This window comes from Mesoplodon densirostris, chromosome 1 (assembly GCF_025265405.1).
Source record: "Mesoplodon densirostris isolate mMesDen1 chromosome 1, mMesDen1 primary haplotype, whole genome shotgun sequence".
NCBI lineage: Eukaryota > Metazoa > Chordata > Mammalia > Artiodactyla > Ziphiidae > Mesoplodon > Mesoplodon densirostris.
In genome coordinates, this window is record NC_082661.1 from 211,449,881 (window position 1) to 211,464,055 (window position 14,175).

Consider the following 14,175-nt stretch of genomic DNA (forward strand, 5'->3'; position numbering starts at 1 on the left):
TCCGGACGCGCAGGCTCAGCGGCCATGGATTACGGGCCCAGCCGCTCTGTGGCATGTGGGATCTTCCCGGACTGGGGCACGAACCCATGTCCCCTGCATCAGCAGGCGGACTCTCAACCACTGCACCACCAGGGAAGCCCAAAGTTCTGCTATTTTTATGTTTTCTTTTATTATTATTAAATTCTTTCGGGTTTCCAAGAAGTTGGTTTTCTTCCTTTTTATAACTTCTTATTCTGAATGTGTGGCTCGTTTACCTTCGATCTTTTTAAGAAGGTGAAGTTACCTCTTAAAAAGAACTTAGATCTCATTCCACAAATTTTGATATGTACTTTTCCTCTTTTTCTTCCAAATAGTCTGTTTTTATTTTCTATTTGAATTTCTTCCTCCCTTTAGGAGAGTTTTCGTTGGTTGACTGGAAATTTTTTGTTATTAATTACACTGTGGTTAGAAGACATGACTTAATATTTCTACTCTTCAAGAACTTTTAGAGATAGCTGAGTAATCTTTTAGAAAGTAGCAGGGATGCTTAAGCCCTATTTGTAGGTTGTAAAGTTTAGTGTATGTGATGCTCCTATATTTTAAATCTTATTAATTTTATTAAATTCTCAGCACTATTTATTTTATAAATTTTTTTTGTTATAGACATATTGTGGTATATATAAGTTCTATACATCAAATGTGTTTGTATGTTTATCCTTGTTAACTTAAGGGTTTAAATTTATATGATTTGATACAGTGCTAGTTTATACATACTTATTATTTTAACCTTTATATTTTTAGTATGGATTTTACCCAATAAAGTAAGTCTAGGTTTGTCCTGTTTAATGGATTTGGCTTTAAACTATAGTTGTTCTGGTATTGATATTGCTATCTCTGCTTTCTTTCTGCTCATATTTATCAGAGATAAATCCTATATTATTAACCTTTCTGTGCTGTTTTGTTTAGGCATAGCTCTCTTGAGCAAAACATAGTTCAAGCAGTCATTTTAAAAAAGTATTTTTAGCTTTTATCAAAGAATTTAATCCATTTACACTTACTGTCATAGCTGATACATTTTTTCTAGTTTTATGTTTTTGCTTTATGTTTTATAATTTTGGAGCTTCCTTTTCCTTTGATTTCTGTCTTTGCTCTTATCTTCTGAGGTGATTTGGGATATACGAATCCTATGCACAATTCTACTAGTTGTTGCCTCTCCAACCCATACATCTGTAACTATTAAAACTGAAACAAAAACCCAAAAAACAAACCACCAAAAAAAACCCCTGAAACGCTTGATGCCTGCTTCTACTCTCCTACCTTCCATGTAAGATAAGAAATTTAGAATTTCATTACTTTCTTTGGCCCTCCACTAATAATTATAATCAGGTTTCTACTTCTTAATTAAAAAAATATTTGGGGGGATTCACCTCTCATTTAGCTGGGTATATATTAACACTGATTTCTACTTCTATTTCTATTAGTATGGTTTCCTCCTTAGAATCATAATTTTCGGGTTGGCTTTCTGATCTCTGACTTTCATATCTAACATTATTTCTCTCACAGCTTTTTCTTTACCCTTTTTATTTTGGAAGAGCTTCTCAAGTTTCTCTCTCATCATGTACTTGATTTATTTTAAATACTTTCTGCTCTTTACTGCTTTCCAAAGTTTTAAAAATCTCTGCAAATACGTTTCTATGCTTCTCTTTCTCTCATTTCAGCTGTTCTTGTGTGTCTCTAGCCTTTTAATTCTCAACTTATTCTCTCCTTACAGGTTCCTACTCATATTTCAAAGAGGTTGGTTATGTCCTTGAGCATTTTTGGAGAAGATTAGCACATATGACTTCTCAAGTTTTCCTGTGAATCATACAAAAAACAGTTTTCTGAAATCTGTTTCTACCCTGAGTCCTCAGAGCAAGTCATCCTTTCCCCTAGCTTGTAATTTCTCTTTATAGGTCCCAAATAGTTATTTGTGTTTAGGGGTTCATAAGGGGGAACAAACAATTCAGGCAGAGCCATCATCAAGCACCTGGCTGGGTATATTGTTCTGAGTTTATTTCATTGTCGCTTGGCCACAGGCAGATGCCTCCTCTTGGATTTAGACTTTAAAAGCCAGGATACGATTCTGCCCTTGAACAATCTACATGCATACTTGAGTGGACTTGCTGTTTAGTCCAATTTATGATTAAGCTGGAGAATCAGACACAAATTTGTAGTTTGTCTTTGTGCGGTGTACACTTGAAAGCATGCATTAAATCCAATAATCTTCCTGCCTTTATCCCTCAGGTAACTGAGCATCCCAGGGGGATACCTCCTCCTCTCCATTGTTTTGGGTACTTAATGTTCTAGTCTCTAAATGGGAGGTGAAAAAGAATACACAACTCAGCTCTGGATGGTTCAGAAAATAAGTTTCTGCTCAGTTGGGGGAATGTCACTTGCTTTTCTGGTCAGTGCAGTAGACACTGGAAGGAATCCAAGTCAGTTTTTTTTGCCTTCCTTCTCTCTTTGTGGTCACTATGTTGTTTAGATGGTGAAATATGAAGCCTGCAAGGTGAAAATGTTTGTCAGTTCATCTCCATTGATGACTTACAGTTTTCTTCTTCTTTTTTAAAAAATAAATTTATTTATTTATTTACTTTTGGCTGTGTTGGGTCTTTGTTGCTGCGCACAGGCTTTTCTCTAGTTGCAGCGAGCAGGGGCTACTCTTCGTTGCAGTGCACGGGCTTCTCATGGAGGTGGCTTCTCTTGTTGTGAAGCATGGGCTCTAGGCATGTGGGCTTCAGCAGTTGTGGCATACAGGCTCAATAGCTGTGGCTCTCAGGCTCTAGAGCGCAGCCTCAGTAGTTGTGGCACACGGACTTAGTTGCAACCGTGGGATCTTCCTGGCCCAGGGCTCAAACCTGTGTTCCCTGCATTGGTAGGCGGACTCTTAACCACTGCGCCACCAGGGAAGCCCCTACAGTTTTCTTCATCATTGTTATAAAATTGTCTCTAGTTTTTGTCTTTTATATCATCATTAGAATTTAAATGGGAAGCTGGGAGTAGTTATATCAGACAAAGCTAGTCTGCTTTTAACCTAGAGGTTTTTTATTAAAATCTTAAGTTCTTATAAACAGAAGTCTATAGGGAGGCAGGGAGACCAACCACTGCGCCACCAGGGAAGCCCCGAAAGTTCTTTCCTTTTTAAAGGCGGAATAATACTCCATTGTATAGTCTGCATTTTGTTTATCCATTCATCCACTGATGAACATTTGGGTTGCTTCCATCTTTTGGCTATTGTGAAAAATGCTATTATGACCATGGGTGCACAAACATCTCTTTGGGACCCTACTTTCAATTCTTTTGAGTATATACCTAGAAATGGAACTCCTGGATCATACGGTAATTCTAAGTTTAATGTTTTGAGGAACCACCTTTACTAATTTTGCTAGAAGCTGCAACGTTTTACATTTCAACCAGGAATGCACAAGTGATTCAATTTCTTGTCATCTTTACCAATACTTGTTATTATTATTATCATAGTAGCCATCCTACTGGGTATGAGGTAGTGTCTCATCGTAGTTTTGATTTGTATATCCCTGATGATTAGTGATGTGGAGCATCTTTTCATGTGCTTATTGGCCATTTGTATATGTTCTCTGGAGAAATGCCAATTCAAGTCTTTTGCCCATTTTTTAATTGTGTTGTATTTGTTTTTTGTTGAGTTTTAGGAGTTCTCTATCTGTTCTAGATATTAATCCCTTATCAGATATATGATTTGCAAATATCCCTCCCCCCATTTTGTGAGTTGCCTTTTTCTTCTCTTGATAATGTTATTTTTTTGATCACAAAATTTTTAAAAATTTAAAGAAGTCCAATTTATCTATTTTTTTCCTTTTGTTTCCTGTGCCTTTGATGTCACACCTAGGAAATCATTGCCAAATCCAATCTCATGGAGCTTTTGCCCAATGTTTTCTTCTAAGAATTTTGTAGTTTTAGCTCTTATATGTAGATCTTTGATCTATTTTGAGTTAATTTTTGTATATGGTGTTAGGTAAGGGTTCATTAGGTAAGGGTTCAACTTCATGCTTCTGCATGTGGATATCCGGTTTTCCCAGCACTATTTGTTGAAAAGACTGTTCTGTGACACTTTTTGAAAATATGGACACCCAGCCCACTTGAGACTCAGAATCTTGGCCAGTGAGACCCAGGCACCTTTAATGAGCTCCATATACTTCATACCATTAAGAAAGTATTATCAAAAACCAGAAGAATAACAAATGTTGACAAGTATGTAGGAAAACAGGACTCTTGTGCATTACTAGTGGAAATGTACTTAAAAATGTTTAAGGTGGTAAATTTTATATTATGTGTATTTTATTGCAATTGAAAAATAATTTAAAGCTGTTTAAATGGCAAATTTTATTTTATTTATATATTACCACCAAGAAAAAAAGAAAAAAGAGCTCCATAAGCAGAGGTGATGTACCTCCTCAGTTAAGAAATACTGTTGTAGTCAAAAAGGACAAGGTAAAAACTATTTACATATATAGTTATCTGTGTCTAAAGACACCCAAAATATCTAGCTGACTTTATCATCTTGGGAAAAAAAAATCAAGTAGATAATTAAATAAAATGCCTGCTTATTTGTTCTACTTTTTAGTTAGTAGCCTGAAACAGGCTCATAAACAAACACAATGTGTGGTATGATATACTTCTCCAAACTATCCCATCTGATAATAAGAGCTTTTTACCTCAAAGTGATAATTTAGAAAACATACATTATGCTTAAGGAGAAAAGTAAACTATTAAAAATTTAATAATACTACCCCCCGCCAAATACAAACAGAAATTCTAGCACAAGTTGTTTGGAAAGGTAATCCCCAAAAAGCTATCTAAAGATGAGTTAGAAATAAGTTTTCTACATATCAAGATAAGAGTGGTATGATATAATTTCCGGATCCCATCTAGTATCTATTTAAATCTGAATTTATCCAAAGCTAATTTTTTTCTTCAACATAAATCCTGCAGTTAAAAGACTTTCATAAAATTGATGCTTCCTGGAGTCTAAGAATAAAAAGTTAATAAAATCCTAAAGAATGAGTTTGTGTGCCAAACAGCTAATTTAGAAATCAATCTAATTGATGTTCCTGATTCAGGAAAATTAGAAAACATACGAGGGGGTGGGAGGGAGGTCTAAGAGGGAGGGGACATAGGTATACATATAGCTGATTCACTTCATCGTACAGCAGAAACTCACACAATATTGTAAAGCAATTATACTCCAATTAAAAAAAAAGAAAAGAAAACATACGAAATACTGAAACTGACCCTAAGCAATTCCAAATCTGCTAAAATAGCAATTTAGCTTCAATTTGCATGATGAGTATTAAAACTTGGGCTGAAATTGATAAAGACTTAATTTCAAGGTTTCAGTGAAGCACAAAATGAGAAGGGGAAAACAAGAGGATCAGTGCAGACGCTAGAAGACAAGTGTTAGGTAAGGAATGAGACACTGCTCAGAGGCCAGGTGAGTTGTTTAGAGCCCAGTGAAGAAAACTGGTTATAGGTATGCAGGCCCTGAAGCATATATTCAGGATTTTCATAAAGCACAGGCAAAGATGGGTGCTAGGTATATGTAAAATTTAGGTATTCATAAAGAAGGAATTCATGGGTCAAAGTTAGATGGGATAGGATGAGGACGGGACCTGACCCTGGCCATACGGAAGGTGAAGATAGTGTGGGGAGATGGGAGCAGGTAGAGATGAGGAGGAATAGAAAGTGGAGATCAAGAACCCTACTCCCAGTGGAAATAACCACAGAAATCAAAAGCTGGGCTTGGCAACACTGAAGACTTCGATAAATAGAAGTAGAACTAGCAACAGATCCCAACCAGATCTGACTGGACGTCACCAAAAGAATTCAGACAACAGGCTGCATGTGGCACAGAAGAACACCTACTGTAAGCTGCTTTCACACTAATCTGAGCAATTGAGGTAGGGGCTCCTTTTCTGGGATTCCAACCTAGACTAGGAAAGAGGCCAGGGTGTGGGCATCTTTGCCAAGCATGTTCTGCACCCTTAGCATGCAGGTTCGTGTTTATTTGCGGCAATCTCACTAAGGGTTTGGTGTAACCGGTCCTTCCCTTTCATTCCCTTAATCACTTCAACAGGGCGGGTAATCTCTAATGAGCATCTGGGGAACAATGACACCTACTGTTTGAGCTACTGTAGCTGCAATAAACTTGCCACATGGGATGGTGGCAGGTGTAGATTTGTAGCTACTATTTCTTTCCTTTGCAAAAAAGGACAAATGGCTCTACGGTGAATTAGGTTAGGTTGGAGAAGTACTGGAATTAAAGAAGACAGAGTTCTTATCACAGAAAACTATTCATCTAGAATGAGAACATCTGAGTGCATGTCTATTTATAAGAGGCCTACCTTACTACAGAAAGGCCTGAAGGCAGTGGAACCGTACAGTAGACTAACACGTGGTTCAGCTGTAGATGTTAGAATAGCAATCACAGAGACCGCAATTCTACAGGGTGAACGGTGGAGCAAGGTAATGACTGAAATGGCTCCTCTCGGTCTCTGTTCCTGTGACCGACCTCCCTACCCCCAGCCACAGGAAGGTCCTGGAACCTCCACTAGTGCACTGCAGCCTCTCGGTATGCTCTGCATCTCTACTCCAGACACAGACCCTCTCTTGCTGTTATAAATAATGCACCTTGTCTCCACTCCAATTGCTGGATGCCTGTCTGATCTACTGTATCTGAGTTCCTTTATAGAGCAGCTATTCTCCTTCCTCTGAAATGGGAGGCCTGCTTTGCCCTCATGTTCTCTCTGTTTTGATTTGGTCTACCTGAAGACTGCCCACTCCCAAACTTGCAGCCACTGAGATGTGCCATTCTACCTTATGTCGGACCTCTCAGAATAAACCACAAAACGGAATACCCCTCCGTTCAATACCCCATCCCCTCCGCCTGGCTGCTTGTGGCTGAATCTACTTCTGGTGAACACCCACCTCGGATGTGTCTCATCTCTTGACTGGGCCTTTCCTCCCCTGAAAAACCTGACCAATGAACACTGTCAATACATAATATTTAGTATTCAATATCCTTAGCCAGGGAAGATACCATTTTGCCACTACCAATCATTTTTTACTTTTCAAAGGCACAGAAAAAATTATTTTGGATTTAAAAGAGCCAATTTAGTTTTTCATCATGTTAATAAATCATTATGGAATTCATTAGTCATGTAATGACTCCCCTTTTCTAACACTGCAGCAAAGGAATTGTAATAAAGTTGGAGGGAAAGGAATAGAAGACAAGGACATTACAAACATTTATTTAAAATGTTGAAGCACTCATTTTCTCTTACTAGAGGTAGTGCAAAAAAAAATGCACTGATTTATAAATTAAATTATCAGTGGACATGTTTCTGTTTCTAGTCCCCAAATCTAGAACTTAGTCATAATTAACAATCATGTTTTCCTTTTTCTACTTGAATTCTGTATGCTAGATTAACTCAAGAAAAGTCAATCTCAAACCAGCCATGCAAATAATTAAAAAAAAAAACAGTTCATGTGTTATCAATAGATTCTCCCTATTTCATGTCAAGTGGGTAAGAAAAAAAGCTAAATTAACTTGTACCAACCTAATTCTTACATAATTTTTAAGATTATCATGTAATGTTATTCAGAAAAAGAAACTACTTTTGAAATTTTTAATTTCAAGCCAAATAATTACGAGTTTTGCCTTTATGAAATATCTCCACTTAGTTTAAATTCCCCTCACAGGAAAAGAGTGCCTGCTGGTAACTTTTCCTTTTTCTGCAACTTTACCACTACTGTAAATGTGGGCTAGTATGCACATTCATTTTCTCCCCTACTTTGATCATATTTTAGTTTTTATGACTCTTAACACTGAAAGGTCAAATAGCTTCTATCGAGAGTTCAGTAAATATACGAATTTTCTTTACATTTTTTTGCTTTCATTTTGGAAGTACAGCATTTCTTTTTTCAAGATTACAGAATTACTCTAGATAATTACAAAATTTACACTCTAAAACACAATTATGTGTATTTGAGGACTTACAACTTATAAGTCCATTTTCCCCATCTGCTTTTTAAAACAGTAGTAAAAAAAAAAATTCAATACTATGTAAAACATAGACTGATGCTACCCAGAGTAATAAAACTAAGACATTCAGAGAATAGTTTTCATTAGTTGTCATGATCTGGTGCTGGAGTCTTCTGTACTGTGTAAAACTTAATTTCCATTAATATATGATAATCATTTGTTTGATATTACTGTGTGTATTTACATAATGAATACTAGCATCACTGTGTACCTAGCAAGAACATCCTCATGGGTTTACAGTAATTGCACAGTCAAGATAGCCTATGAACCAGAATGTGCTGATCTGGTTGGCAGGAAACCAGGACGAATCAAATGGACCACCATGTCTCAGACTGAAACCTCAGATGTTCCCTGCTTTGCCACAAAGTGATTACACAACAAGCTTCAAGTAGCTAAAGGGCAGAGCACGACTGCAAACCAGTTACTTGGCCAAGCCTGACGCCCTATGACACATTTTGGAACTGTGGTGGTTGAATTAAGGTCTAAATCTAACACTGAGACTATTGCAACAAATCAGACTCAAAAACAAACAAAATATTTATGTGATACCCTGACACTGCTTTTTTTTTTAACATCTTTATTGGAGTATAATTGCTTTACAATGGTGTGTTAGTTTCTGCTGCATAACAAAGTGAATCAGCTATACATATACATATGTCCCCATGTCTCCTCCCTCTTGCATCTCCCTCCCACCCTCCCTATCCCACCCCTCTAGGTGGTCACAAAGCACCGGGCTGATCTCCCTGTGCTATGCGGCTGCTTCCCACTAGCTATCTATTTTACGTTTGGTAGTGTATATATGTCCATACCACTCTCTCAGTTGGTCCCAGCTTACCCTTCCCCCTCCCTGTGTCCTCAAGTCCATTCTCTACTAGGTCTGTGTCTTTATTCCCATCCTGCCCCTAGGTTCTTCATGACCATTCTTTTTTTTTTTTTTTTTTTTTTGCTGTACGCGGGTCTCTCACTGTTGTGGCCTCTCTCGTTGCGGAGCACAGGCTCCAGAGGCACAGGCTCAGCGGCCATGGCTCACGGGCCTAGCCGCTCCGCGGCATGTGGGATCTTCCCAGACCGGGGCACGAACCCGTGTCCCCTGCATTGGCAGGCGGACTCTCAACCACTGTGCCACCAGGGAAGCCCTTTTTTTTTTTTTTTTTTGGATTCCATATATATGTGTTAGCATACAGTATTTGTTTTTCTCTTTCTGACTTACTTCACTCTGTATGACAGACTCTAGGTCCATCCACCTCACTACAAATAACTCAATTTTGTTTCTTTTTATGGCTGAGCAATATTCCATTGCATATATGTGCCACATCTTCTTTATCCATTCATCAGTCGATGGACACTTAGGTTGCTTCCATGTCCTGGCTATTGTAAATAGAGCTGCAATGAACATTGTGGTCCATGACTCTTTTTTTTTTTTTTTTTTGCGGTATGCGGGCCTCTCACTGTTGTGGCCTCCCCCGTTGCGGAGCACAGGCTCCGGACGCGCAGGCTCCGGACGCGCAGGCTCAGCGGCCATGGCTCACGGGCCCAGCCGCTCCGCGGCATATGGGATCCTCCCAGACCGGGGCACGAACCTGTATCCCCTGCATCGGCAGGCGGACTCTCAACCACTTGCACCACCAGGGAGGCCCCCATGACTCTTTTTGAATTATGGTTTTCTCAGGGTATATGCCCAGTAGTGGGATTGCTGGTTCGTATGGTAGTTCTATTTTTAGTTTTTTAAGGAACCTCCATACTGTTGTTCATAGTGGCTGTATCAATTTACATTCCCACCAAAAGTGCAAGAGGGTTCCCTTTTCTCCACACCCGACACTGTTTTTTAAAAAGTAGAATTCAAAATGGAGGAAAGGTTAAAAGAAAAACAAAAAAAAACCTTCAGCAACTTAAACTTGAATTTATATGGTCATATTACTTTCAAATATAGTTTGTAAGCCTCTGAAGTGGATAGGTAGTGAGGAAAGAAATGCAGCAAGTTAGAAAAGCCTGGTTTCTAGGTTATTACTGATACCTAAGCGGGATGGTTCACTGAAAATCACATCAATACAGCTTCTTAGTCTGGAGGGAAGTGATCTCATCTAACATCTACTTTGATGTAAACTTACCTGTTTTAAGAGTTGTCATTCTGTCTTTATAAACTTTAGAAAATAATCCTGAACTCTAAGAACTTGCTGAATATTAGTTTCACACTTCACTACTATCTAGAAAATGACCTAACGTAACCTAAGACTCCTTCAGCAAGTGAGCCTTAGGCTCAGAACCCGCCCCACCTGCATGTATGTGTACAACAGAGATTTTAAAATTTAGGTTACAGCCTAATCATTAGGCAGATTTTGAAATTCAAATGGCTAGCTTGACATCTTTGAATTTAAAACCAAATATCTTATTTTAGTCTTTTCAACTACATTAAAATTTGTTCTAAGATTTCTTAAACAAAAGAGAAAAATATAGCATGAACATTATGGTGAAGGATTCCAATAAGCTTAGTCTGGCCACAGCACAGAATATTCTATTGAAAAGAATTAAAGTGGGCAAATAAACCCAAAGAAGCCTTAACCCTCCCCAATTCCCTGTAACAGACCAATAAAAATCAAATAAGTACCTCAAATAGAAAGGTGACATAGGTCTTTCATCTTCCTGTGAACTGAAAGGAAAATAAAACTTGAATTAATATAATTCCTGTTAATATCATAACATCTCAAGTTTACTAAAACTCTGTTCCACCTATCACAATTTTTCTTTTGACACATTAGAGCTAATCTCACAATGGAGTAGGGTTAGTAAAATATACCCTACCTTGGACCTAGCCAAGGTCAATTACTTCTTCAAGGGAGACCATCAAGAGAGGTTTCTTTCAAGATTAGCTGAAGGCAAAAGTAATTCACATCACCCTTTGAAGAGGAAGTTTTTTACTACCCTATTCTACAAGCCCAATCCAAGTATTCATATATTACACATAAACCCTTAAAATGATTACATACTCAATTATCTCAATAAAGCTAATTACAACTCAGTAACATGATGATGAAAGTAAGACGCAGCCAACAAAATACTCCTGTTAAGTGTGTGCTGCCCTAGCAATGAAATGCTAGGGCATCAGTAAACAACACTCATGCTCTTTGTCTTCTATAGTTACGCACAGTATCAATGAGGGTGAATAACATGAAAGGACACAAATGAAACTATAAAAAACGAGTTTAAGGGACTTCCCTGGTAGCGCAGTGCTTAAGAATCCGCCTGCTAATGCAGGGGACATGGGATCGATACCCGGTCCAGGAAGATCCCACATGCCGCGAAGCAACGAAGCCTGTGCGTCACAACTACTGAGCCTGCGCTTTAGAGCCCCTGAGCCACAGCTACTGAGCCCACATGCCGCAACTACTGAAGCCTGTGCTCCACAACAAGAGAAACTACCGCAATGAGAAGCCCACACACCAAAATGAAGAGTAGCCCCCGCTTGCCACAACTAGAGAAAGCTTGTGCGCAGCAATGAAGACGCAACGCAGCCAAAAAAAAATAGTTTAAGTTCCTCAAACAGCACTGAAGCAATATGAAGCTTAATATAAAAATATTTAATTAAAAATATAAAATATATACTATAGTAAAATATTTTTCCTTTCTCCTACATGTTTTTTTCTTCTGATAAATGACCTCGAATCAATGAATGAGTCTCTTCCCTTCAGGGTCTATTGGAGTGGTCTTTAAAATTTTTGATTACACACTCATATAAAAATTTGTTTTTAAGCAGCTACTCACCTTAATATATCACTAAGTATCTATTTATGTTAATTATGTGCATCATTAAACAGATAAAAGTAGAAATGTGAAGTATCAGAAAAATTAAGAAGCGCTAATATTTTCTTCTTGTACCCCTGTGGTATACCACAAGCATCATTGATGAAAAGAGAAAAATTTGCTTCAGTTGGTAATATTATCCTGGCAATTATCAAAAATCTTATTACAAGTTATAGTGTAAACACACACACACACACCCCGTCCTGGAAGTTGAAAAGGTCTTAACATTTTAGTTGCAAGATGGCACATAAAATATGGCATACTATTTCTCACTCTCTCATGATTTTGGTTTCCAATGTCAATATCGCTTAACTATTCTAGTGTTTATCTTGCCAAAGATTTTGTTTGTAACTGACTGTGCCAATTCTTCCTAAGTGAAAGGTAAGTGATAGATCAGCTTTATTCTTGACTCTAATGTTAATGGGCTGAAGGCAAAGCTTGACAAGTTACAGGCACTAACACCTGGGAAATGTCCAGGTGTCTTGGGAAGAAACCACCTAGAGCAGCGCTATTACAGTAGTGACTACTTTAAGCCAGACTGATACAAGGGGCTTACACATTTGACTTCAAAATAGTCCTTGAAAACACTGAACAAATTATAAACATGTTAGAATTGGGTTTGTTTCCTAATCAAGGGTTCAGTGTCAAAAAGTACTAAGTGTGACCAACACTGTGCAAAAAAGGCTGCAACAAAAAACCTAGAATGATTTTACTATTATGGGAACATTGCCTCCATGTGAAACCCAGCGGGGCCTATGGGGCTCCCAGGCACAGAGGCCTTTTTGTTCCCCATTTCTTGTAGGCAAGACTCCAGCCTCCATGACCTTCCCTGAGTTCCAAAGGGCAGATTCCAACAGTTGCAAATCAAGGGAGGGGCAGCCAGGAAACCACCTGAGGCGACATTGAAGGGCCCAGAGAAACTCATCAGGATTAGCAGACTGACCACCTGAGACCCTGCACACACCCTAATCCTGTCAGCAACCCCACCCTTTTGAAACTCTGCAGAAGAAAGAAGAATGCAGGATGGTTACTGCCTTGATGCTAATTGCATACCCCTGGACCACAAGCCCTGACTATAAGACCTCTCCCTATTCCCCAGGGAGGGGGGCACAGTTCTTGAGGTGCTAGCCTGCTGTGTTCCCCTCTTTGCCTGGCAAAGAATAAACCCACCCTTTCTTTCTCCTCCAAAACGGTCTCTGTATCTCGTTTCGGCATCGTTGTACGGGGAGCCAAGATTTTGGCCACACAAGTGTTATAAAGTGAGCACTGTACTAAATACTTTTTTGCCCAGAACAGATCCTTAACTCTGACATGTAACAAATTATCATGAAAATCAACACGGGTACTTTAGTGAACATTCAATGAGCAATATGGTTGGTTTTCTTAGAATTCAGGAGTGCTTTGGGAGATGATTTAATGGTACAGAGTTCTGAACACAGCTGTTCATGTGCTTTGGCTAACACTTTTTGTGTGTGCCTGAGAATTTCCTTGTAGCCAACAGAGGCAATCAAAATCAATCTTTTCTTTCTTTGCACCTTCTCTCCCTCAGACACTTATTCATCAGCCAGGTTCTATCAGGTGCTTGACATTAATTATCTCATGTAAATCCTCACAAAAACCCTCCCTGGTACTTGCCCCTCCCTTGAGAACAGCAGGCTCAGAGCAGGCACCCAACTTAGCCAGGTCACACAGCTAGTGATGTGCAGACAACAAACACACTTTTGTTGTTTACTGCCTTGCCTTCAATTTTAACTTATCAAAATATTATGGAGTGAATGTCCTCATTCTGGCACAAGATCTTGTGGACTTTATAATTTATAAGCTCCATGTCATGCTTCTGATTATAGCAACTCTATACCGACCTTAGTCAAAGTCCAATCACAATGCATTATGCCTGATAGTGCGTACAAGGTGATTAATTTATTAACACGTATTGGCACTATGTCAAGAATGTCTCGATAGAAACACAAATTTTTAATCATGAGCAACTATTTTTCAGGCTGCATTTGTATAAGGTAAATTTGTCAATGAAAGACAAAATCAGAAATTCTTAATTTGGATATGTCCCTGAATTCTGAGCAGTTATAAGTGTTCCAAAAAAGAAAATGTAAGCACTGTTACTTAAATGAAATGAAACAGACTCAGTAGTAGATTTGCTTAGTCAGTAGCAGCAATCCATGCCCAGTACCCAAGAAGAACAATATAATTTGAAAAGAAAATGAGGATAAATAATTAATTTTGACAATTAGCCGATTTCTTTTTTCCCTTTCATAAAAGTACCC

At 38.4% G+C, this 14,175-nt stretch overlaps 1 protein-coding gene across 8 annotated transcripts in view; it reads right to left on the reverse strand.

Moving 5' to 3' along the window:
* Window positions 1–14,175, reverse strand: part of FAM13A (family with sequence similarity 13 member A) — a 332,218-nt gene that overhangs the window by 74,583 nt on the left and 243,460 nt on the right. For 7 of the 8 annotated variants that reach the window (XR_009533983.1, XR_009533982.1, XM_060115146.1 and 4 more), the window contains one exon: window positions 10,701–10,742. The exons of the other annotated variant lie outside the window; for it this stretch is intronic. Coding sequence is in view for 5 of the 7 variants with exons in the window: in XM_060115146.1 (XP_059971129.1) it covers window positions 10,701–10,742 (42 nt within the window). In the remaining 2 variants the exon portion in view is untranslated. The remainder of the gene's footprint in view (window positions 1–10,700; window positions 10,743–14,175) is intronic. 8 annotated transcript variants of the gene reach the window in all.